The sequence below is a fragment of the Lagopus muta genome, chromosome 6, assembly GCF_023343835.1.
Source record: "Lagopus muta isolate bLagMut1 chromosome 6, bLagMut1 primary, whole genome shotgun sequence".
Taxonomy (NCBI): Eukaryota; Metazoa; Chordata; class Aves; order Galliformes; family Phasianidae; genus Lagopus; species Lagopus muta.
Window position 1 is genome coordinate 43,512,455 of NC_064438.1, and position 25,565 is coordinate 43,538,019.

General features: G+C 37.5%; 2 protein-coding genes across 12 annotated transcripts in view; one reads left to right on the forward strand and one right to left on the reverse strand.

Moving 5' to 3' along the window:
* EFCAB11 (EF-hand calcium binding domain 11) overlaps positions 1 to 7,201 on the reverse strand; it is a 58,180-nt gene extending 50,979 nt beyond the window's left edge. Inside the window, exons 1-4 of one of the 9 annotated variants that reach the window (XM_048948541.1) lie at positions 7,010 to 7,201; positions 6,056 to 6,151; positions 2,396 to 2,441; positions 75 to 176 (exon numbers count right to left, since the gene is read on the reverse strand). In XM_048948541.1, coding sequence (XP_048804498.1) covers positions 75 to 176; positions 2,396 to 2,441; positions 6,056 to 6,151; positions 7,010 to 7,105 — 340 coding nt within the window. In that variant the 5' untranslated portion in view covers positions 7,106 to 7,201. The other 8 variants (XM_048948551.1, XM_048948550.1, XM_048948547.1 and 5 more) reach the window with 8 other exon arrangements.
* TDP1 (tyrosyl-DNA phosphodiesterase 1) overlaps positions 7,093 to 25,565 on the forward strand; it is a 36,320-nt gene continuing 17,847 nt past the window's right edge. For 2 of the 3 annotated variants that reach the window (XR_007377723.1, XM_048948539.1), the window contains exons 1-13: positions 7,093 to 7,207; positions 7,771 to 8,315; positions 9,843 to 9,886; positions 10,589 to 10,644; positions 11,422 to 11,518; positions 12,539 to 12,573; positions 13,408 to 13,500; positions 14,256 to 14,426; positions 15,255 to 15,333; positions 16,742 to 16,927; positions 17,117 to 17,165; positions 18,905 to 18,971; positions 23,087 to 23,194. Coding sequence is in view for 2 of the 3 variants with exons in the window: in XM_048948539.1 (XP_048804496.1) it covers positions 7,775 to 8,315; positions 9,843 to 9,886; positions 10,589 to 10,644; positions 11,422 to 11,518; positions 12,539 to 12,573; positions 13,408 to 13,500; positions 14,256 to 14,426; positions 15,255 to 15,333; positions 16,742 to 16,927; positions 17,117 to 17,165; positions 18,905 to 18,971; positions 23,087 to 23,194 (1,526 nt within the window). In the remaining variant the exon portion in view is untranslated. Of the gene's footprint in view, positions 7,244 to 7,770; positions 8,316 to 9,842; positions 9,887 to 10,588; positions 10,645 to 11,421; positions 11,519 to 12,538; positions 12,574 to 13,407; positions 13,501 to 14,255; positions 14,427 to 15,254; positions 15,334 to 16,741; positions 16,928 to 17,116; positions 17,166 to 18,904; positions 18,972 to 23,086; positions 23,195 to 25,565 lie in introns of all 3 variants that reach the window. The other variant, XM_048948540.1, reaches the window with a different exon arrangement.

Below are 25,565 nucleotides of genomic sequence, written 5' to 3' on the forward strand. Positions count from 1 at the left end.
CCTTCAGGTGTTCTGCTTTACCTTATTGTTTAAGAATTAACACTCAAAATATTTATTTAGGAGAAGAAACTTACCTTGCATGTCAAAAGCTGTGAATATTTCTCTTGTTTCATCACTACACAGTTGTGCAGATTTCTTTGCACTCATAAGATTTAAAAACTTTTCAAATGATATACCTAGAAAAATTGGAAGTTCAGATAAATCTTCCTGGAAAAAGAACTGTTTTATTTTCCTCCTTATAAACTTGTATGACTGTCTAATAATTAGGAATCATTTGGATTATATATAAAGTGCAAAAAAAAAAACAAACAAAAAAAGGAAAAAAAGGTCTTCAAAGTTTGCTCATGCAAACATTTCACTATCTTTTAAATTTTCTCATGTATTTTCTATACTTGAAAATAATGCATCAGTTTATTTCTATTTTTCCTTCTAAGTTATCTGTTATCTCATCTTCCTTTGCATTGGAATGAAATGTGGACATTTCTAAGTCAATAGAACTTTCATGCCAAGGATAAAGATCCATAGATGCTGCATAAACAATGTATCTGGCATAATTCCCAGCAGGGACAGAACTCTGAAATAATCAGATACAGATTCCTGTGAGATTCACAATAAAATTAAGATTAAATATGAATTGGTGATTAATCCAATGAATTTACCTGTATATTTATCTTATCTTTTTAATGAATAGAAAAATGAAATGAAATAAAATCCACATCTCGTTTGCAAGTCCTGTTTTAACTGAGCATTTATTATAAAATCAAATAAAACCATAATATTAAGAAACAAAAATACACCCCCACAACCTTAGGCCTTCTCATGAAACATGCAAAATTTCTGACAGAAAAATTTCGGCCGACACGTTTTATTCTGGCAAAGAGAGCACATATCAATTCAGAAAGCATGAGAAAGACTGTTAAAAATATGCCTCATGCTCCTTTTTAACAGCTGAATTTTCTTAAAAAGGTGGCAGTATCTGGTGTGAATGTTTATCAAATAACATAACAAAAGCTCTGCACTTCTCTTTCTTTTGATTCATTCACATTCTATTCTTCCTGCAGTGATTCAAAGGGGCAGCTCCTTCAGCTCCACCTGCTGTCTCAATTCAAATCTTAAACTCCAAGCTTACAGATTTCTGGTGTTTCTTTCCTCACTTCTTGTAAAATCATACATTAAGAACTATTATAGTCTCAATTTCCAGAATTACAAAGACATGTTGATTTCAAGTGCTAGGCTCTTTATGTCCACAATTTATTTAATAACAGAGGTTGCCAAAACATACTGAACTTGTCCGCATGAACAGCTTTCCATTCAATTGGATAAACAGGAAAATGAAACCATAAAAAGCAATATAGGATTTCCATCTATTTATTTTTCTCTTTCAGGGTTATTTCAGAGGAACGTATGAGCCCAGAAAATTATAGTATACATTCTTCATTTTATGGAATGACTCCTACAATAGAGAGCCGCCTCTTCATTGATCGTGAGAGTTGGCAATCTACGAGCTACTGAATGGGTTGCAAAAGTATCTCAACACAAAAAGGTCACCTTAAAAAAAAAATACACAAAGCATCTAGATATTGACAGATCCATAGTCTACCTCCATGTATTCGTTCACTAATTTTCACACAGACTTTATCTTAGGAGGGAGGGGGGAAGCAAAATCTTCTTAAGGATAGGGCTTAATGAATATAGGCTTTGACATCACAGTTAGAATAAACAGACAGCCTTTACAACACCCTTCAAATGCACTGATACAAGTGGGATTATATGGCAAATGAGAAAGGGGAACTTAATGATAAAAACACCCAAATTTTTGACATTTTTATTTTTCACATGAATCAGTTCTCTACTACAATTCACCGCACAGCTCCAGAAACAGTGGTACTGGCACCACTGATAAGGTCGAGGACAAGAGGAAAAACAAAACAAAAACAAGTAGAACTAGGTAAGTGGGTGTTGCTACAGACAGATATATTTATTGAACCGTGCTGTAAGACTCGTGTATTTGCCCAAATGAACAGTGAAGTGGTATCAAAAGAAAAAACATTTTTAATGAAAATCTTTCTCAACACTTATCAGCTTGAACACCAACATTTTCTAATTACTTTTCTCTATCACTGATCTGTATAATATTAAGAAATGCTACTCTGAGAAGCAAGAAAAAGTTCAAACGTGAATTCCAAGCTAAATTTATCATAAAAGCACTAGAAATATGCCAAAACTCAATGAAATCCTATAATCCTCTTTAATAGTTATGATCAGCTCATTTATCATTAATCTGCATCAAGTTTCTCAAAACACTTTAGAGATCAGGCTTCAGATTTTATTTATTTATAAGTTAATGAATGAAAAAGGAGTAGAGATCATTGATTGATTGATGTTTGCATATTACCTGAATTTTCTGGTCTCACAGAAGACATTATTGAATCCACCTCCACCTGGAACAGAGGAGACACAACAGTGGTTTTCTACAGAAGTGCTCAATCTGAACTCTGTATGAGGTCCAAATATCAATGTTATGTCAATAATATGTGTCTTCACTAAATACTGATCTCATAATAGTACACATTATACTACAGTACCATAACCTGTGCTATTTAAGCAAGCAAAGATTTGATTTTAATTTTAGAGTAACACACTCTTCCTTGGTAAGTAAACTAAAAGCACACATGAACCTAACAAAATCCTCATCAAGATCCTAACCTTAAACAAAATATAATTTAACAGGCATGGTTAAGTTTATGCAGACCAGAGTTCAACTACACAAAAAGGATGTAATGTGCAAAATAAATTTCTGGAGAGCCAGCCTCCGGCATTTTTTTTCCTTTAAACAAGGAAATAGTTTTCTGATTCAGCATTCAGATTGAAGTATTTCCTAAAAACTATTTTTGATCAAATTCATTTGGTAAATCAGACTAAAGCAGTAAATGAAAAAAAAAAAAAAAACCCAAAACTTTGCATCATTCAGCTTGAAAACTTATCCTGAAGCCAATTCATTCCTCTTTCATTTTTCTTATTATATAAATCCTTTAGTGTCTTTCAATAGGATCTTATCTCACTATTTTTCTGATAGAAAGAAAGGAATGACAGATGTTGATTAGCATGTTACCAAAATTCTCATTAGTGTGTTGCCAAGATTCACTAACAGCACAAAGTCAAAAAGCTAAATGACCTGATAAATATGAGGATACTGACTTTCTAGAATAGTATTTGGAGCTGACAAAGTGGTTACTGGCAAAGGTCTTTGAAAAATTTAAGGAAAGAAAAGGGTGTGTATACCTAAAAAAAAAAAAATAAGTGGTCTCTTTTGGGCTGTATTTATATTGCTTTTTAGCATGACCGAGTGTTCATGAACGCACCCTCTTCCAACTATGCTATTAGAATACAAGACTGCATATACTGGCAACACTGAAACATTTCACACAGGAAGAGATAAGGCGCTGGCAGCTTTTACTGCAATCTGAGTACAGCCTATTCTGGAGAACAGACGTGCCAAACATGCTGTGACCAGTTAACCTAAGTCTACATGTCCCATTTGGCCTGCAAAGCTTTCTTCAGACTGAGTTGGGCAAATAGATGAGAGAGTTCTTTTTAGAATGCTTTAATAAGATGTGCCAAAGAGCAGCTGGAATTTGTAAGCAGCTCTGAGCTCAGACTGCTCTTCCATACTCCAGATGCTAAGGTGCCCTGCTGTTGGCATCTTGATCAGCAGCAGATGCTGAGCCACAGGTGTCCTGATGTGAAGGGATGGAGTTAGGTCAAGGGAAGGACTGGATGCCTCCTGGCCGCTGAACACCTAGGCAAAGTGGAGAATGCTCCTGTTTAGACCTAAGTGTAACATGTATCAGGAATGAAACTTCAGCTGAGAAAACAAAATGTTCTCATGACTATTATTCCTGCAGTACCTTTTCATTTGAAAGTGTCTGAACGTGCATTTAACTAGCTGAATGAGTGTTGAAATATGACAGTGCTTTAGATCAGTTGAAATATTCTAGGGGAATACTTTTTCATGTATTCATAGCTACCTGTCTCAGAAGGTCTAATTTTGAGAGCAAAAAGTTTGGAATCTCTTTGAATAAACACACAATAACAATGTGTAAATAAGAGTTCTGTTAAACTTCAACAAATTATTTAGAAAAAAAGTAAGTAGGAATGAGATTCAATTTTTTAGGGTCTACTTCCTTCAGCAGAGTTCATTGGTGACATCTTGTGGGGAAAGTCAGCATAACTTTTAATTTATGGAATAAATGAAAACATGACCAAAAATAGACAGCAACAAATTAGTGAAAGTGCAGTCAACCAATTGATTACAGTTGATGATGCTAGATAACTGCCACTCCTACTGAAACAAAAAATTAGGTTAGCATGCTGGGTAGTTGAGTAAAAGGTCTTGCCATAACTTAAGTAACATACATCCACTGTTGCCAGTTTCTTGTAAAGCTGTTAGCAGTACTCTAAGTGTCATTATTTTTAGTGACTCCAAAAAAATACAAGGATTTTTATTGTAATCCTTTATTTCAATAATTTTGACAACATGGAAAAATGCACTCAAGAGCTGGATACCAAACAATTTTTAGGTCCACACCTTCTACGTTTAGTCCCTACCTGGCGTACCAAAAGCATTATGCTTTTTGAAACTATATAAAAGCAACCAAATACACACTAAAACATTGAAGAGATCACTTACAATGCCTAACCACTAAGAAAAAGCAAAAGGGATGGCTGTGCCATAAGCCACAGTTAATGTATGTTAGAGAGAGCCATGAAAAGAAGTATCTGTCTACACAGGGCTTTTAGTATTTCATCTTAGTAAGTGATTGCTGTATAAAGGGCAGCAGCTGCTAGAACTGTGACCACTTAAGGAAACAGCAAAATCATCAGAGGACAGAATAACTCCTGGAACAAATGTTTTCAATTAATTTTTGTGCAGCTGCACAGATAGAATAATCTATGGCCAGGTGTTCACAGCACTGTCTAGAGACACAACAGGTGTGACATGGCTCCCTTCCAGGAAGAAAGGACTAAACCTACATCTCCCTTCTTCCTAGGAGTCCTCCTCTTCTACTCTCTTCCCAAAAAGGAACCAACAGTGACTTATGCACAGAAACAGCTCTTGTTTGAATGCCTTAATCATGCTTTCAGAACACCTACTGGGAAAAAAAAAAACAACACAAAACAAAAAACCCCACAACATTCAGGGAATGTAAGAAAAGAACAGCAAGTTTTTAAACAGGAAGACAGCTAAGGGGAAACTGAGAATTTGCAGATTAACTCAGCAGTTAAGATTCACTTTAGTAACCTACATTATTTTTAGATCTGACTCTAGCTCATGAGGGAAACATTTGTTCATAACTGAAATGTAACAGATTACTCCTTTCAAAGTTAAATAAAATATTTATATGATTTTTACATTATTTGATCATATACAAAAAGTTGTCTATGATTGGCTTAGGCTATTTTCTGAAAATTCGTATGAAAGAAAGAAAAAAGTATAAAATTATTCACAAGTGGTCCCTGGGGAAGAAGACTGCTCAAACTGCAGAAGAAAGGTGAATCATAATTTCTGTACTAGATTTACAGTATAACATATCGCTCCAGTTTGTGCTGTCACACTATGAGAAAAATCTCACAGACATTTTGAATTTTGTGTGTATTCTTTATGTTGCTTTTGAGATGACTTACCTTACTAGAATAGGAATGTAATTTCCGAAATTGCATAAAGCTTTAGAATTCATTGAATTCATTAGAATATTGATCAATAACAAGTCCAATATATCGCTTTTTTCATATGTCACACACAGATATGAAACACAATGCAAACTTTTGCTCATCAGGGTGTACAGAATAACTTCTCAGCAAGAAAAGTTTGATCACGTTCTTTTGAAATAATCTCCCTAGATAAAAAAATACTTCAAAAATCTGTAGGTGTTTATGTTCACCAGTTCTAGACCAATCTACCCCAGTTAGCACAGATCATTTAGTAAATAGCATTCTTAACAGCAAGGCATCTAAATAAGCTGGATATTCAGAATTTAAAAGAAAAAACACATACCTCTGAGAGCTTATAACCAAACAACATTACTACAGCAACTTCAAAGTCCTCTCTGTTCAAATAGCCTTTGTTACCTTCATCACACACTTCAAAAACCTGCAGAAACAAAGCGATCTGCATTAAAAACAACAAATATGATGCAGTATTTTTTACTTAAAATAACTGCTATGGGAAAAATAAAACAAGCACTTAATGAGCGAACTAAATGATTAAAAAATATACATACTGAAGCTTAGTCCCACCTCTGTAATAACTGTGTTCAACTACCATTAAGGTAGCTGAGGGACTAGGAGTAGCCCGTTTTGGTCTTTTTTATTATTTAAAATATATTTTTCTTCTTCTAAAAGATTCCCCTCACCCCCACCCAAACTTAGGAGATACAATACAGATTTCTAGAATCAAACTACACCGAGTTTGCTCCTTCTAGATGGCCTCAAAACTGTAGTAAAGCACAAAGAAACAGAAACGAGCGTAAGCACCACAGACAGCTTTCTAGCTGCACTTGCTTGTTTTATCACGGGACGATAACAGGTACTTAGTTGTTTAACTACAGCCACAGCCTGTAGCAGAGAGGCACGACAGCCCCACACTGTGGCATTTCACTCTACTAGATGGAGCACACTTTGATGCCGCCCGTACTCTAACTTATTTTATACCTGTTTCCCTCCCACACCCCCCTTGAAGCTGCCATGCAGTTACCTCATTAGCAGGGCGCTTCCGCTGCGGTAATTAACACCGAGCTGAAAGAATCATTATGCAAATATCGCACCTGCCCTGAGTTAACAGGGTGCCAGCTTTTCACATGAACTCAGTGAGGTAACGCGCGGCAGCTTCACCAATTACAAGAGGCACACGGGAGCTGCCCGACCTCCTTGGAGGGGCGGGAAGGGCTCCGCTCCGCACGCCACGTTTCCCAGGGACACCGCCACACCCCGCAGCAGCCCCGTCACGCACCCTGGCGCAGCGCTCCCGCAGCGAACCCATGGCGGCGGCTGCCCGGCAACGGCGCCGCTGTGCGGGGCGGAGCGAAGGCGGCACCGCCTCCCTCATCTCCTCCTCCTGAACTCGGTCCCCGGCCCGAGCGCCTGGGGAAGGTGCCGTCCTTCCGGAACGGGAAGAGGCGGGCACAGGCTGGCGCGAAGAGGTGCTGGGGTGAGCGGTGGGCTTGTGGAGTCTTGGTGCGGGCTGGTAATGTCGCTATGGCTGCTGCCGTGAGGGGTGGGACTGGCGGCTGGAGTCCCATCGCGGCGGTCCGGGCGGCACCTCGCGCCCCCTCAGCCGGCCGCGGTTCCCGCGCGCTGCTGCTGCTGCTGGCCCCGCCCGGCCGCGGTTCTGCCCTCCTCGGGGGCGGTGTTAAGGCGGGTGGTGGTGGTGTGGTGGGTGTGCTCTGAGCTCTCGTTCTCAGTAGCAGTGTGGGCTGCGCCTCTCAGAGCTAGGTTCAGCGCGAGAAGTGCAGTGTGATGCAAATCCTGCTGAGTGCTTTGCTGCACGTGTCCTTGCTTGAGCTGGTTTCTCACGTGCAGGTTTCCCTGTGCAGCTGCTTCCTACTTGGTAGCCGCTTCTGTTGCCCGCGTTTCTCTGTTTCTTGGGAGCAGCTTTGTTGTTATTGCATATTGTTTTGTATGTGAGGACCGCGTCAGATCTGGGGGGTGGAGGTCATTATAAGAGGCAAGTGGAGTCTGGGAAGGGAAACAGTGTGGTCTCTTCGTTTGTAGCAACATGCTTCAAGAAGGCGCCCACGGGCGGTGGACTGTGTCTAGCAGTGAGGACAGCACTGAAGAGAATTCTGACAGCGAAAAGCCCTCGACGTCCTCGCTGCCGTGTGCCCCGCGCAGTGAAGTGAGCGTGCCGCAGTACCCCTGCTCTGAGGCCAGGAGGGCCGCTCACAAAAGGAAGGCTTCTCCACTGAAGTTCGTTGACACACCTGCTGCGCATACACCTCCTGTAGAAAAGCAGAGGCCTGGCCAGGAGGGCTTGGGATGGTGCCTTTCTAGTAGCGATGAAGAGCCTGAAGACAAGGTGAAGCATGCCAGCAAGGAAACACCAAAAGAGGAAAAGTGCGATGCACCCAGAGAGCAACCTCGGAGTCATTGCAAAGATGAACATTCAAAGGATGTGAAAGCAGAGGACTATAATGAAGCACCTGGTGAACCCCAAGATACCTGGGATTTGCTGAGTGGAGGGAACCCCTTTGGGTTTTTTCTCACCAAAGTTAGGGGAATTGAGCAGAGCTATAATTCTGGAGCCCTGCACATAAAAGGTGAGGAAGTGGCTCTTGCAGAAGTGGACTTTTGGATGGGAGGGTCTTGTGTGCAAGTGGACACTTAATTTTTAGTTTATGGGTTTTTTTAACGCAAAGATTCCTTGGTTTAAATGAGGCTTCGTACTCCAGGTATGAATATCGTAGGAACTGGTTCTGTTATCTCTTGTTTGTGCTTGTCTTTATGTTGCCAAGTGGTTTGGACCCAGTAAGTCACTGTTACTTGATGTAGTACACAGTACTGCCTTGTGAGTTTCTGTGGCTTGAGCTCACAGTCACGCTTCAGTGCAACTGAAAGTGAGCGTAAGTCAGAGGTGGAGTAGGATACGGTGTATGACACTGGTGGTTTGGGAATGCCAGGTGACTGAAATTAGTTTTACTTTATATAAGGGTAGAAAGCAGTGTGCATCTGTAGCCATTTCTACGTTCAGAGAAGCCTCTTGCATTGCAAGCCCTCAAGCAATGCATCACAAGCCCTCAAGCCCAAAAGCAATCATTAACAGGTGATTTGTGCACAGATAGTAAAATGAAGTAGGAAACTTCTGTAGTTTCTTGTGTGGATCCTCAATCTGTTTTTGTCATGCAACTCACCCGGTTAACTAACTGTTCCTCAATCTTGTGTGTCCCCTACAGCAATGGCTGTAGGCGGCCTTGTGTCTGAGGCCTTGGTTGCATTACTACTGTACAGTTTTACCTACCCTGTGAACTCTCTGGCTTCTGGGCAGTCTTTCCATAAGAGTATTTATCTTGTTATGCGATTGCTTGAGCTGGTACAGAGGCTATTTCTTTGTTTTAACTTGCAGAACAGTTCCTATAGAGAAGTTCTAGTAAAGGCACAGTATCTCATAACCTGTTTGTCAGATATATTTTGTAGTTGCAGCTGTGCTTTCAGTTCATGAGGTTTTAAATCCTCAGTGTGATTAGTGTTCTATGTTCCCATTAATAAAATAGACTAAGGATACACATATCCTGCAGTCATCCTGCAGCCTTGCCCACGTAGTTAAGTTTCTGGTCTGTGTATCTCTGAGTGACAGGGTATCAAAGCAGTGGGAGTTGTATTCTTCCTTTCTCTTTCCCTGAAAAGGGAAAAAAAAAAAAAAAAAAAGCAAGGAGCTCTAGGACTGCTGTCAGTACTAGCACAAATGACCTGCAGCAGGTAACTCTAAGTATTAACTATGCCCTTTCTGTTTCTAAGTTGCCACAGTTCTTTAAGACCCTCTATAGGGGAGAAAATAGCTTGTCCCTTTCTTTACTTGGTCTTGGTCTTTCTACTAGTAAGTTTTTGAACTTGGCGCTCTGCTTTGAAAGGGGTGATGCTTTTTAAAACCATAAGACAATAAGCATAGAGTCATAGAATCCTTAGCATTTCATAGCAGAACCAGGGATTTGAATGTTCTACTCAGTAAACTTGTCAACGTCTGTTACACTCAGTCTGTGAATCTAGCACTTGTAGTAATCGTGCTGTTCAAGGCAAAAAAGGTTCACTTAAGCTTTCTATACTCAATTGTGTCTTAATGTTTTTAATAGATATTTTGTCTCCTCTTTTTGGGACCCTTGTATCTTCTGCTCAGGTGAGTTTTCTACTTGCCAAATTGCCATTGCTTGCTTATTTCCCCTATCCTCAAACCTGTACGTGATAATCCATTTTTTTGCCATGTAGCTGATTTCAGCAGGGAACTTCATTAAAGTACCAAGGGAGCCCTGAATGCTTTCAGCTGCACATCGATTTATTGAAAAATAAAAATGATCCTATGTTCTGCTTAGAAGTCAAGCAAATGTGAAACTTTCTCTCTTGCGCTCTGGAAATGCGCAACCGAAAAATGCATCTTCATATAATTGAATGATAAAACAATGTGTTTTGCAATCTAAGCATGAGATTTTTGTTATTGAATGGAAGCTTTTGCTTTTGTTCTTGGTGTAAACATGTGGCAGAGGGCACACTGCATTCAGCTTTTACGTTATGTGTGTACAATTTTTTTGGTCTGCATTCTAAACTTTATGAACGCTGCTACATGCTTTGGAGTAACTTAAATTTATTCTTGAATGAAGAGATGTGAAAGAAAGCATTTGAAATTGAAAAATGAACCCACTGTTAAAACATGCTGATTGCAGTTTTGTAGTGTCATTGTGTGATGGAGCATCATTATGCGTTTGTATAATGTAAGTGATAATGAACAATAACTTTGCGTAGAAAGTATTTTTTTTCCATACTCGATCATTCTGACAAACTGCTACTTCTTTTTAATGAGCTTATTTTCCTTCTTATGTACAAGTTTAACTACTGTATAGACGTGGCATGGCTCGTACGACAGTATCCACAGGAATACAGGTATGTTTACTTGTACAAAAATGAAATAATACAATTTCCAAATCACTCTGTTCATGTAAATTCATCTTATAATTGAATGATAAACCAGTGTTTCTTGTTTGTGTGCATATAGGCGTATTCCACACTTATTGCACTATATTTCTCTACTGATTTATTGTCTTTTTATGAGACAGTGTAAGGTGCTGACAGTTCAGTATGGCTGGTTTTGATTTTTTTTGTTAGGTAATGTTTAAGTCACCCCATTGCAGACCAAGACAGCAGTAGGTGAACTGTGAAAACAGAATGAAAATTTTTATGTTGAAGAGCATGAGAGAAGTGTGTGAAAGAGATTGGAGTGGTATTTAATGGGTAGAGTTGCTGTATATTGTTGTGGAAGCAGCTCTTATTTCCTTTAAATGACATTCTGACAATGGCAATTTATCACAGATGACGTACACTTATGATACTGAATTTTCTTTTCTATTTTGCATCTTACTGGAAATTCAGTAGAGCAGATGATGTGAAACTGCTGCTGGAGTAGACCTAGCCTTCTCCTTCACATCTTCTCTGTGAAGTAACATTGTCTTATAGATCCAGACTCTGTATTTTTTTCCTATTTTCTGTCTTTCTGTTGAAGAAACCTTTAAGATGTAGTTAATGTAGTTAGTATAGTCTTTAGTGCCATCTTTCTAATAGGTCATTGGATTTAGGGACCAGAAGTCATAGCTCCATCAAAGACAGTTTTGGATTGATTACTAATTCAGTTGATGCTTTCATAATAATCTCGTTTTATTTCAGGAAGAAGCCATTGCTGATAGTTCATGGTGAAAAGAGAGAGTCCAAAGCTGAACTGCTTGCACAAGCACGCCCTTTTGAGAACATTAGCTTCTGTCAGGTAACTGACATCTGTGTTATCCTTTGGTTGAAATTAAGCCATTTATTTTATTCAATCTTCTTGCAGGAGGAGAAACACCTTGTATGGAAAGTTGAGAATTTATTATTTTGCTTTAAGGAATATACTTGCTAGAACCGTAGGAACATGTAAACTATGGTCTAAAAGGTGTGTAATTGCACACCTGCCACCCACAACAAGTTTGCACAGAATTGCTGCCTTCAAAAAATGTCTTGGTTTACGGAAAAGGTGCCTGCTGTCTCCACTGACACATTGCACTGTAATTCCCAGTATTGCTGAGAAGGAAATACTGTTTGTCGAAGGCACAGAATGTAATGCTTGCATCACTGTGATCTTAAGTTTAATCTAAGAATTATTTTTAGTCCAGATAGGTCATAAAGAAGATATTATTACACATAGCCTCCATCATAAAGTTGTTGGCTTCAGCCTGAGTGAGTGATATGGTTATAGCAGCTTGCTGGGAGAGCTACACAGTTGGTAATGGGGATATCTTCTTTGAAAACATGATATTGATCTTCCTTTTTTTTTCTCAGATGGTCTGGGAAATATGAGCATACTGGAAATTGCAGTATTAATGCCATACTTAGTGAGTTCTCAAGGCTAAGTTTTCTGAGCTGCTGTGTGCTGTACTAACTGGGTGTTAATGCTAAATAGTAGACTAGCAACTAATTTTTTGATGAGATTAGGATTTCAAATATGCTACCAACAAACCTGGTTTTACATACAAAGGGTCTTTTTTTTTTTTTACAAGCACACCAGGAATTGAATGTGATGCCCCTTATGATAGACTTGCTAGTTTAGTTCCTAGCAAGTGACAGGGACAAATTTCAAAGGTGTTGAGAGGAAAAATAATGTATTTTGTGATCTGTCCACTAGAGAGCAGTGAAATGAAACAAAATGAAGGTGAAGGACCCTTCCCTCTTTAATAATAATGTTACATACTAGAAGTACACAATAGGAATTTTTAACTAATTTGTAGTGATCAACTCTTTCATTTTATAGGCCAAGCTGGATATTGCATTTGGAACTCACCATACGTAAGTAACATTTATGAAGCAGAAAGCTCCCTTTTAAAGATGACACAGTTACTGGTATTTAATGTCTGAAAGTATTTAGAGGACAGGAAAATTACTGGATGTGAAGACATAATTTTGAAGGAATGCCTAATGTGTATTGATGAAATTTGAAAGTAATCTCTATCTTGTTTTGTATGTGTCTATTTCAGTGTGCAAATTGTTTTAAAGTTGCAAAACTGACTTTTATAGGAAAATTGCTATTTTATTATTTTCTGTTTACAAATGATGAGATTTTTCTCCTTTGAGGAAACAAATGAAGTGTCAATTATGCAATTATGCAACTAGAGTCAATGAACTGTAGGTACTAGCTGTTAATAACTCATCCCTTAATACCAAAACTATAGTACAGGCTTTATCAGTCATTAGCAGATCAGTCAGAACACTGGTTTACAACTCTGTTCTTGGAGTTAATGTTAGCAGTCTGGAAACAATTACTGATAAATATATTTCTTTTTAGTCTTTTCAAAGCAGAACTTGGGTTTGATATTGTGGGAGTGTCATGAAGGGAATGTTGTAGATAGCAAGTAACTGCTAAGAACAGATTAGATCTTATGTTCTTTATAGAGAAGATGTTTGGTTTCAGGACAATGTAGTATTTATTTATCAATTAATCATTTTGTAGAACTTTTTTTTTAATATGTGAGAGGATATCTTGTATCTGCAAAGGAGTGAGTGTATTTAAAAGAGCATAGCAAATAAAGTGTTCTGCAAGAGTTCCTGGTTGCTTCTGGAGGTTCATCTCAAGATGATGAGCTGTGCTCTCGAATAAATCGTATTATATATCCTATTTTTAAGGAAAATGATGTTGTTATTATATGAAGAAGGTTTTCGAGTTGTGATACATACATCCAATCTTATTGCTGAAGACTGGCACCAGAAAACTCAGGGGTAAGCAACAAGGCTTTAGTAGGTCTTTTGATTCTCTGCTATTAAATAGTGAGTCTGTATGGCTTGTTCTGTATTAGTCTGTTTTCTTGTTTGTGCTAGATACACAACTTTTCCTCTCTTTAAACACTAATTTCAACAAATAAGTTGAAAATCAGACTTTACGTAAGTAAAAGCTTAGTCACCTGGTTTTCACTGTTTTCTATGTGAATTAAATTGAGCACATATATTGTTTTCTAAGACAACCTGTGTGTCAAAATGTTTGAGAAAATACCGTTTGGGCCTCTTTACTGGAAAATAAACATTTAGACCATATTAACATCAGCTGAGCCGATAAAATGATAGATAAATGATAATCCTTGTGTGTGTGTGAAGGTCTGTTACGTTGTAGGCAAAGTCTCCTCCCCCATGGAGTTCAGGGTGCGGAGAGGTGAAGGCTGTGGTTCTTATAGTCACTGGAGCATTTCTGATGATTTTAGAGGAGTACCTTTATGCCTGAGCCTGGCCTTTTCCACAGCAGTGAAACCTATAAGCATCTGCATGGATAAATGTGTTTAAATTGGTTATTTCACTTGAAGTCAACTAGTGTTGTGGTACTGGGTGAAAACTGGGTGAATCTGAAAAGTTGCGTCAGAGTTAGTAGCATCGCAGTAAAGTAAATATGTCAAGTATTATTTTTAGGACCTTCACATCTACTTTTATCACTTAAACCTTTTGATAACATGTGGTGTCCTTGTTTTTGTGGCTTTGTTTTTTAGAATATGGCTAAGCCCTTTATATCCAAGGCTACCTCAGGGATCATCTGATTCTGCTGGTGAATCTGAAACTAATTTTAAATCTGACTTAATAAGTTACTTGATGGCTTACAATTCTCCTGTGCTCAAGGAATGGATAGATCTGATTCGAGAACATGATTTATCAGAGACAAGGTATAGCTTATGCTTATAATAACTTGCATGCTTCCCCCTCGAGCTTATGGAATCTGCTGTTAAGAGCTGTTAGGCAATTGATCAGTTCTGTAAGATTGCTCTGTTTCACACTTAAGTGTTCTAATGTGTGTCTAACTTTAGGCAGTTTGCTTTGGGGCTGACAGATTTCCTGAGCTGCTCATTCTGAAAACTAAAGAACACAAAGTGGTCCAAAGCAGATTTACTCCCATAAAGTTTGGGTTCTACTTAAATAGTTTAATTTCTGTATTTTGTGTAGAACACATCTAGATTTTTTTTTAAGTTTGAAGTTTTGAATCGTTGTATGTGGGTAAATTATCACTTCAGTATGCATGCATATTGTTTTTGTCATTCTTATTTGTAATAGTGAGTTCCATTTGAATCTCTTACACAAACATGTTGAATTGATCAACTTCTAGTTTTATAAGCATATGTTTTAAAGAAATGAAAAAACTGAATCAGTAACTTGACAGAGATCTCCTTAAGTGATAGAGATGCAAAGTTTCTTTTAAGTCAGTCTGATGTTTGCTTCATAAAATTACTGGTAGAAGAGTCTGAGTTGTTATAATTTCTCTTTTATAAGGAATATCTATGCAAAAGATATTATAATGAGGATTATATTAAGAATAGGCATTTTCACTTTATGCAGAGCACTGCATGCAGGTATGTTTCTGATGCTAATATAAGGCATGGCTTTCTGCTAAGAAGTACGCTACCTTTGAATTCCTGCACGTAAAGTAGCTTTTCCCATTGATTTGATTTCCACTGTTGGCTGGTACAGCTACAGATGTTTTTTTTTTCTTTCTATAGAGTGTATCTGCTTGGTTCTACCCCTGGACGATATCAAGGTATTGATAAAGAGAAGTGGGGTCATCTTAGGCTCAGAAAGGTACTGGAATGTTTTTTATCAATACCATTTTAACTGTAAATGTAATTTGAGAGCATTCATTAGTTCCTCCTAATTTTGCAGCTACACAACGATATTTTAATACGTTGATTTTAAGTTAGCAAAAGCATAAGCTTACAACAGTGTAGATCTTGCACATCATATTCCTCAGCCCCATTACCCAGGTCAGCTTGCAATCCGAAGTGTCATTTGCTTGTGTGAAGATTCACCATCATTCAGATGGCTTCCTATATTGCTATTTAAAAAATTGGGCACCAGTCTTCTGTGAGTAGAAGTCCAATATCCGCACAAGTTTTCTTGCCAGTAAGATAAGGAGTGAAAACAAAACAAAAAAAGTTGTAAAGGAAAAAATGTTCATATGGCATTGTTTCTGTGGTTTAAGAAGACTAGTAACAATGTAGGTATATCTGGTAACACTACACTGACTAAGGCCCTTTAGTCATAAGCCTCTTCTATGGAGGAGGGGAAAAAGGTTTCTACTACACATAAGTTCATATGTGCTTATATCCATCTGTTTTTAATGTGATATTTAAATTCCATTCACAGCTTAACAACAACATAAAAACAAAACTGGTTAGTTTTCTTTTCAATTGTTCTGTTTTCCTCCCATTGTGGCGTAGGCGTTAGGGTATGAATAGAACTTTAAGATCAGCTATCACCAAATGTGAAAAGACTTGTAATTACAACTTCTGAAACTCTTATTTCACAGTTATAGGAAGAGATCCTAGCATTCTTTTTACTGGTTACTTAAAGGTTGGCTTTAATGCTTTTGGATAAAATGTTGATGTTTCATCTTCTCCTAAAAGAACAGTATGTTTATTTGGAGGTCATAGAATGGCTTAGGTTGGAAGAGACCTCACAGATCGTCAGGTTCCAAGCCCCTGTCACAGATAGAGTTGCCAGCCACTAGATCAAGTACTAGATCAGATTACCTATGGGACCTCATCCAACCTGGCCCTAACATTTCCAGGGATGAGACATCCGCAACCTTTCTGGGCAACCTGTTCTAGCACCTCACCACTAAATCAGTTAAAAACAAAAAACAACAGCAACAAAAATGAACAAACAACTCCTTCCCCCTAACATCTAATTAAATCTCCCTTTCTCTAATTTAAGACCATGTCCTCTTGTTCTGTCACAATCTACTCATGTAAAAAGTTGATTTCCCTCAAGTTTATAAACTCCCTTTAAACACTGGAAGGCCACAATTAGGTCTCTCCACAGCCTTTCTCTTTTTCGAGGCTGAAAAGCCCAAGGACCTAATGGGTCTGACTTAATTACCAGGTTGTTGTCAGAAATGACTATGGAGGATATTGGAAAAAATATCAAACCCTTACTTAAGGTTTTCTTTGTTTGATGAATGTCTTAATGTTTTACTTTTCCTCAATAGCTTTTGAAAGAGCATACTTCATCAATAGCAGCACAGGAATCTTGGCCTGTTGTAGGACAGTTCTCAAGCATTGGTTCCCTGGGAGCAGATGGGTCCAAATGGCTGTGCTCAGAATTCCAGGAGAGCCTGGTGGCTGCAGGCAGTGGTGTGGCAGCTCTTCTTAAATGTGATGTTCCAATTCATTTGGTATGTCTTTTAGGTACTACCTTTAAACTCCAGTGTGATTTTATTTTTGAAAAAAAATGAAGCTTTTAATGGTTAGATTGATAACAAGTTTTCTTTAAGGTGATTTTTTTTGTTGTTGTTGTTGTTTGAAAATTAATCTCATGTACATTTAAAGATACGTTATTGAAGACAACTTTTTTCTCCATGAAGGTTTATCCTACTGTGAACAATGTGAGGCAAAGTCTGGAAGGCTATCCTGGTAAGCAGAAGTGCAAAAGGAAATCCATTTTATTAGCTTTTTGTGGTAACAATGCCTTGCAAAGTCATTTCAGTGATTGCTGTTGAATGAACCTTAAGTTGCCAACTTGCTGACAACTTGGCTGAATAGGTGGCAGCAGAATTCTTCTATTTGTATTAATGGGATTCTGACTCCAGTGCTATTATGTTTGAATTTAAAAAAGTGTTCTGGGTATTGGTGTACATGTAACATGTAAATCTGTGTAATCACATTCATGTATAATCATATAGGAAAATGCAGCTCTTGTCCAGTGTTTTAATTGCAGTCATACTTTGATTTTGGCAGAATGTTCAGGTTTTGTGAGTTTGTACTTATTCCAAGTTTATCTCCTGTTGTCTTCACAGTGTCACTGTGTACATCAGTTATAACAGAGTGTTTTTTACTGCTCATGAGCCATTTTTTTTTTTTATAATGCAATGTGCAGTTGGTCTGTTCAGTCTTTCTACATTTATCTTCATTAAATCATTGCATTTGTGTAGAAAGCATGGTCTCAGTCAACCTGAAAGAGATACTGTAATGTTCTGTTTGATGCAGTAAAGGGAGCTGTCTAATGTCATTGCTGATGATTAGCCTTCAAAAGGTCATGGCAATTGGAAGACTCCTGAAGACTGAAAGGAAGGAATTCTTTCTTGCCTTCAGGAAGAGTAAGGATAAGGAGGGGAGGATCTGGGGAATCTCCCAGTCAGCCTTCAATTGATCCCTAGGAAGGTGATGCAGTAAGCAATCCTGGAATCCATGTCCAAATATGTGGATAAGAAAATAATATGGAGTTGTCAGCATGGATTTTTTTATTTTAAATGAAAAATTGGACTTAGCCAAGCTTATGTCCTTCTGTGATGAGATTGACAAGCTTGATGAATGAGAGGAGTGCACTGGATCTAGATCTGAGTCGTTTCTAGATGAAGTATCTTCATGAAGGTTTTCAACATCATCATATATATATATAACATTCTTACAGATAAACTGATGAAATTCGCACTAGACAAATGGGCTAGAAACTACCTGAACTGCCAGGCTTAAAATATTGTGATCAGTGGCATGAAGGCCTGCTGGAGATCCAGTGGTTGTGCCAAGAACTGGTACTGGTGTCAGATGTTCAGTAACTTCTTACCAGGATAATGGGGTGAAGTACACTCTCAGTAAGCTTGCAAGTGATAGAAAATCAGAGGAGTGGTTGATGCAACAGCTGACTGGTGCTGCCACTCAGAGGGACCTAAATACTGGCTGGAGAAATTGCAACATGTGCTAGCCTAAGACAAGGTTCAAGACATGCAATTTCACCTAAAGAGTTCTTGCTTTTTAGAATGTTTGTTGTTTTTTTTTTTCTTAATGCTGCTTGTTTTATTCCCTCTAGTTTGTGTGAGTAGTGACTGCAATTTGTTAATTTTTAAAAAGCAGTGTCAAAACAAAAAATTACCCACATATTTATTTTAATAGGACTTAATTCTAGAGGCTCCATACTGGTTCTCTTTTTTTTCTAGTGTATATTTGCTATCTAGTCTCTGGGGACTTGTTCCATTGTAAAAATACTTTAAATTCTTCTCTGTATATTCTACTTTATATTCTACTTTATATTTCTGGAGCATTTAAGTTTTCAAAAAATGAGTAATGGGGACAGTAGGGATAATGTTTGTGAGTCCCTTGCTTTCAGAATGTCTCTCAAAAAGCAAATACTGTATCCTTTTTTTCTTCTCCTTAAGCTGGTGGTTCCCTTCCATACAGCATACAGACAGCACAGAAACAGCTGTGGTTACATTCCTATTTTCAGTAAGTGAAACTTCTTTGATTTTTCTTAGGCAATGTGTTTAAACTTATGCTGTTGTAGTACTTGTGTGTTAAAAGCAAACATGGTGAGAAGTTGAGGTAGCATTAAACTCCTTGTATGGGAACTGCTGAGTCACGGCCTGAACCTCTGATTAATCACCTGAGGTGAGCCATGAGTCAGCCAGAGGAGCACAGCTGAAGGCAATTCACCTGTGCTGCCGGAAGGGGTGGAGCCAGGCTGCACCCCTCCTGGACCTATTTAAGAGCTGGCTACCAGAGGGGAAGGATCTCTTCTGGAGATCCTCCTCTTTGATATCTTCTAGTGAGCTCAACCCAAGGGTAAGCTCTTCTACTTATTCTCTTTTGTGATCCTTGTTTGCTTTGCCTTACTCTTTTGATTATATTGCAATTATAACATCTTGGTTATACACTCCTTAAGATAAAAGCTTTTATTTCCTTATCTGTTTTTATCTCCAAAGTATAGTCAAAAGGTGCTTTTTTTTTTTTATTCCAAACTGTAAAAATTACATGCAGTACTGTTGCTGATGGAAGACACTGCCAGATTTTGCATTCCATAAGCCTCTATTAATACTTTCCTTCTCTGAATTGGATTCATGTTACTTTTTTAAAATTCAGCTGAATTTCACTTTTCTACTCGTGCTTCAGTCTTCTCAGAAGTTCAGCTGAGACACAGCAGGGTTGGGAAGGCTTTGTTTGTTTCAAGCGTTGCAGTTGTACTGCAAAATTCACAGCTAGTTATGGTAATACTGTCTTTTGTTAAAGGTGCCTGACATTTTCCATTAAAAGCTTCTATTTTCACTTACTACTAATTTTTGCCACATTCTAAACATCTGAAAAATTCCATGCCAGATGTTTCCCTCAGGCTGAATTTTTTAAAAAATGTGGCGTTGTTGTTTTTGAGAACAATGGGGAAAAGTTGTTTTGCACAAACCAAAAAATAAAAATAAAGATCTGGTAACCTCTTACATGACCACAGCTTTCCGTTCCTTTCACCAGAAGCTGTGACTGTTCCAAGTGGAAGCTGCTCTGTTAAGATACTTTACCCACACTCATGTACAGTCAGAGTTGGTAAAGATGCATATTGAGAAGGTTGAGAATACAATTGCTAGTTGCCCAGAGCATCTCCTATTCTGGAGCAAGCATGTTTGCTGCTGTGAGTCTTGCTGGCCAATGTCCAGCCTTAATTTGTGTCTTCTGTGATAAGCACATACTTCGTGAGAATCTTACTGGAAAAAAATATATATTTTTCAATAAGTCTCTTATGTAATGAATGATCTCATTAACAAGTTATGTTTTATTTCTGCTCAGTGAGAGCACTGCTCATTGACCATGTTCATATCCTGCTCTGACAACAAAAAAGCTGTATCAAAACCATCTGGTTGTGGATGACAAGTGACCTTGCACAATCTGCTCTTCAGTGACAGTCTAAGTGTACATTCTTATCCTGTAATAATACAAGACACTGCCCCTTGAGGAGAGCCTGCATGGAAGTTGTTAACATACCCTGTGTTTCTTATCTATGGTAGTCTGGGAGAGACAGACAATGGTTGGTCCTGTTTCAGTAGTATTAAATACAAGATGAGCTTGATATAGTAACAGGACTTCCAGAAGCAAAGAGAATAGAGGAATTTGTCTAGCTCGTTGGAAAACAATACAAAACTTTTAAGAAATGAGAGGGCCTGCCAGGGTTAAAAGAGGAGAAATATTTTATGCTTAAAGAAAGGGAGAAGGGGTGTCTCCTTTTCAGAAGGAGAGAGGGATTTACAGAGTAGGAAAATGGTGGTCTATATTCTCACCTAAAAAGGCAGAACCTCTTTCCCAGATATGTGAATCTTATCCTGTCTGCAGACTTTTTCTAACTCTACTGATAGTTGAGTGTATCTAACCTGGAGTGCAGCTCTGAATTGTGATTTCTTGAAAGTAATTTCTCAAAAGAACGAGAACCCAACTTAGTACTGATTTCATTTTTCTTACAATAGCAAACAAATAGCAATGTCTAGCAAATGAATGCTAGACTTCTTTGTTAAATTAGCTATTGTGTAAGTGGTATATATATATATTTTTTTCTGTGGTAGAGCCACTTTTTTTCCTTTCAGTATTACCCATTGAAAAGGAGAGAAATATAATCATCAGTGATTTGTTAATTGTTACTTTTTTTGAAGCAGTTGATCAGTCTTAACAGTGCATAAACCACTGTGTTTTTAATGCTTATTCTAATGATAGACATTTTTTAATGTTTATACAGTTTGCTTGTCAAGTCTTTATTTTCAAGACTTTGAAACTGCTCAGGGGGCCTGCAGTGCTATTATGGTGGGGATTAATGCTATGAGTTCTCATAACTGTAGTTAAGCCATCTTGTCAGTATCTTAAGGTAGGAAGTCAGTTAAGATGTATTAGTGATAAGGAGCTCTTGTCATAGAAGTGTAAAAGGATTTTAAAAAGCTAGCACATCTTACTGCTCAAGTAGTTGATTTTGATATGTAACTGCTTTTCATCACTCCACGCTTGGGCCTTTGGTTTACGTGATTCTGTGACCCATCTGTCACTAGGATAGCTGATGCAAGCTGTGGTTTTGCTCATAAAATTTCTCAAAGCTAGTTTCATTTAACTTACTGTATTTATGGTGAACTGAACTTTGTGAGTCTGAATCCACTCAAAATTTACTGCAACATGAGCTCGGTACTTTGAAAATCCTCTGCTAGCTACACTGATGAAAAGTTTACAGTTTTAAACACATCAAGTCAGTTTGACTTGAACAAGCCTGACTTTGTTATTATGTGCTCTATATTGTGCAAAACAACTGATCTTGTATCTTCAGGCCTTCTGTGATCTTTTTTCTTCTAAAACACACCTGGACAGTTTTGTGATGAAGTTGAAATTTAGCTTTATTAAATGTCAGATGTTATGCTTGTTTGAAACACCTTCTAGTTTCTTTTGTCACTCTGTTACACAGTTCAGAGAGATGCTTTCTTTTAGGCTGAAGTGAAAAGATATCTTTAGCAGTTATTTTACTGAAAGCATCTGAATAATTTTATTTGACAATTACATATATTAGTGAGACAAACATCAAACACATACATACATACATACATATATGCAATATATACACATGTGTAAATTAGTTCTTGAAGTCGGCCTCAGAAAATAATTCCTCTTCTTGAATCTCTTTAGGCCTTTAGGTGAACACAGTTCACTCGATGTTTTCCAGAGCTGATAAACTCTTCTTGATCAACTTTTTAGAAAAGAAAGCTAAATTAGGGAAACGAGATTGGAACATAACATGCTCAGCCACAAATCCAGGGAAGGCAAGTCTCTGATTTGATGTAGGTGTATTTAGAAGTCCTCTCACTTCCATATTTTTAAGCAAGGACTTAATGGTTGCAGGTAAAAGTGCTTATAGTTACCATGGTTACACACCTTCAGTTCTGTACATTCATTTATTGCTTACTGATTGTTTGCAGTTCAGTAACATTAATGTTGTAATACTCCAGCAATGGCGTGTTGTTTAAACTGGTTTATGTATGACCTCTGCTGCCTTAAGACCTTGAGTTTCTCTGTGGCTTAGGGGCACAGGAAAGGGAAGCGGAAGAGTAGTGTCAGCAGTCTGCTCTGTGCCTCTCCTTCATTTATAAATACATTGTAATAAGTTTGGGGAATTCTGGAAGGGTTAGTTTGGTGCCAAGACAAAGCTCATTTGCTTCAAGGCGTAACCATTTATCATTTTCAAAGAAGAAAAATTGGTTGGAAGTTTGGACTTGGTTTCTTGAAAGCTGGAAAGGTGGAATGGAAAACTTGTTAGGGGTTCCTTATACACTGGGAATGTTTGTTTTTTAAGAAGAAGAATTTTCTCTGGCTTCAAGTATTTAAATACTTAAATTTAAATACTAAAAAATGAACTATTTTTAGCCTTTTTGTGGGGTACACAAGTATTAAATGTAGTATAGAAGTATAGCATTATCAGAGAACATGGCATTATGTGCCATGTTCTTTGTGCGTGAGGGAGGGAGGGGGAAGAAGTTTATTCTTGTTTTACAATTTATATATATATATTGTTGTATAACAAAGAAATCTGAAAAACATTCCTCTTCTATTTCTAGCAAATGGTCAGCAGAAGTCTCTGGTCGAAGTCATGCCATGCCTCACATCAAGACATACATGAGACCTTCTCATGACTTCCAGAAGATTGCATGGTTTTTAGTTACAAGGTAAATGACTAATTATACACTTCTCATTTTATGTTTAAAAGAAAGAAAAAGTTCTCATCAATTGCAGGCACAGGTAAGTTACTGCCATAATCCTCACAATACTGTAAGTAGTGTAAAAAATTCGTCTACGTTTCCTGCTTCATTTCAGTTTTAGAGATGTTCTGTAGAAAGTCTTTAGATCCTTTTCCTGCAGATTTAAATGAAACTTTCAGTGCAAACTGAACAGACCTTAAAAAGTAGGGCCAAAAGAAGTGTGTGTACATATACATAATGTGTGTGTGCATATGCACGTGTGTAAGCATGTATACACATACGCACGCACATCCATAGCTTAACAATAGAAATTTTCCATTAGAAAAATGCTTAATAAATAAAGCAGTCTAGCTTTTCTAAGTAACATAAATAATTCTGAGAATTTAAATGTGGGAGATGTTTTGACTTAGGTCTTTCTTGGCAGAAAGTACTTAATTTTAAATATGCAGAAAGTTTGTAAGAAACACTTTAATTTCTTAATAGTAGATCAGCAGAAGAAAATAAATCTTATGCCTGTATCTTGGGTACTACTTTTATTGTTTCTTTATCTTTCTGCAAGTCTGTATTTGAGCATGCAGAGTGACATGATATGACCTTGTTGTTCTGTATGCTGCTGTGCTTTCAGAAACTCAAAGAGGAGAAAGGTGTAGAAGGGCAGGGGTAGGTAGGCTGAAGGAGTAGTTGTTTACTCCTATTACATGTAGTTCATTTTTTGGGGTTTATTTATCTCTTCAGTCAGGTGACCTTGTAATTACAAGTAAAAAAATTGTTATCACAAAATAAGTGTGCTAAGTACACAAAGCAAATCCTTCTCTTCCTTTTGAGGAAGTGTTACAATTTTTACAATTGAATTACCAAGTAACCTGGATGTGAGAGGGATTTCTGTTCTTCAGCTTCACAATTGGACTAACCCAGTAGAGTTCTTTCTCCTGTGACAGCAAAAAGGAAGTGTTATTTGCAAAGAGCACCTGAGTTTAGCCATTTTTTGCAGTTTGTTGTGTTGCGTTTGCTCAGATTGGGGAAATACCAATTTTACTCTCATATCTGCTCCTTTAATGACTTCTGTCAACTTAGGCTCTACCTTAGTCCATTTTCCCCAAACTGAAGTTTCTGTTGCTTTAAACTTGGCTTCCTGAAAAAAATCAACCTCAACTTCTTAAACACTTCAGTTGCCTTTTTCTACTTCTAAACTCCATGTGTTCTCGTGAAGCTGTGTAAAACAGTACTGTACACAGAACTTGAGACATGGATGCACCAGGGCTTGATATAGTGCAAAAATTGTTATATCTTTTTTTATCAGTACCCTTAAGGCATCTCTTTTAGTCTTTTGGGGCTGCACATTGAAATTATGACCTCAAAAACCCTTGGCAATGGCTCCATAATCTTCTCTGGACTTTAACTTCCAATTTCAGGGTCCAGCATCAACTGAAGTAATAAAAACTTCCTAAACCTTTGGCTGATGTTCCTTAATACACGGTGTTTGTGGATTGATGTTGGATACACCAGTTTGTTCACTGACTGCAACAAAATAGAATGAGTTGAGGCTTAGTTTATGCTTGTGCTGCCTTTTTGCTATAAAACATATAGATAGCTGATATTTGGTGTCTGACCTTTTGTCAGATTAAGTTGTGCAGCAGTCTAGCTTGAAGTATGGATGTTTTCAGTCTATACTTCCATCTGCTAGTTTTCTTTTTCTTTTTTAAAGAAGTCGAAAGGATCAGCGAGTAATTCCTTGATACAAGGGAAGGTTTTGTTATTGTGAATGAAAAGGTAGATTTCAGTTCTATGAGCAGGGGTTTTTGTATAACCCCAAAACAGCAGCTTATCGTGTTTGTATGTTTTCTTTAAATGTTCAGTTACTCAATCTTTTTTTACTTTGGTTTTATAAATTTCATTGCTTGTTGATGCTGTTGTCTACAGTAGTAGCAGTTAAGGTGATTGTTAAAGTATGTAAATCATTCAAATGTGATGCTTCTTCACCTAATGCAGAAATTCGTTGTTGGTTTGACTTTTTTCTCTCCCACCATATGCTACTATTAGAAAATATTCAGCATGCCTTTTGGTTAAAATGTATTGTTCAGACCTGATATTATTCCATAGAAGTCAGTTTTGAGAACTTTTGCATTTTTTGATGCCAACTTTATCTACTTTGTAGCAGATAGTAATGAAGGATTAACAATGACATGGTGCTAATCCATCCAAAACAAAGATAAGCTTGTTTGATATTTATTTGTTTATAAATGTATCAAAATATCTCTTGCTCTTAGCCTTTTATTCTATGTAGCACTTGCAAAAATGTTCTATGCTAAATGTCTTATAACTAGTCATAATTTAGCTA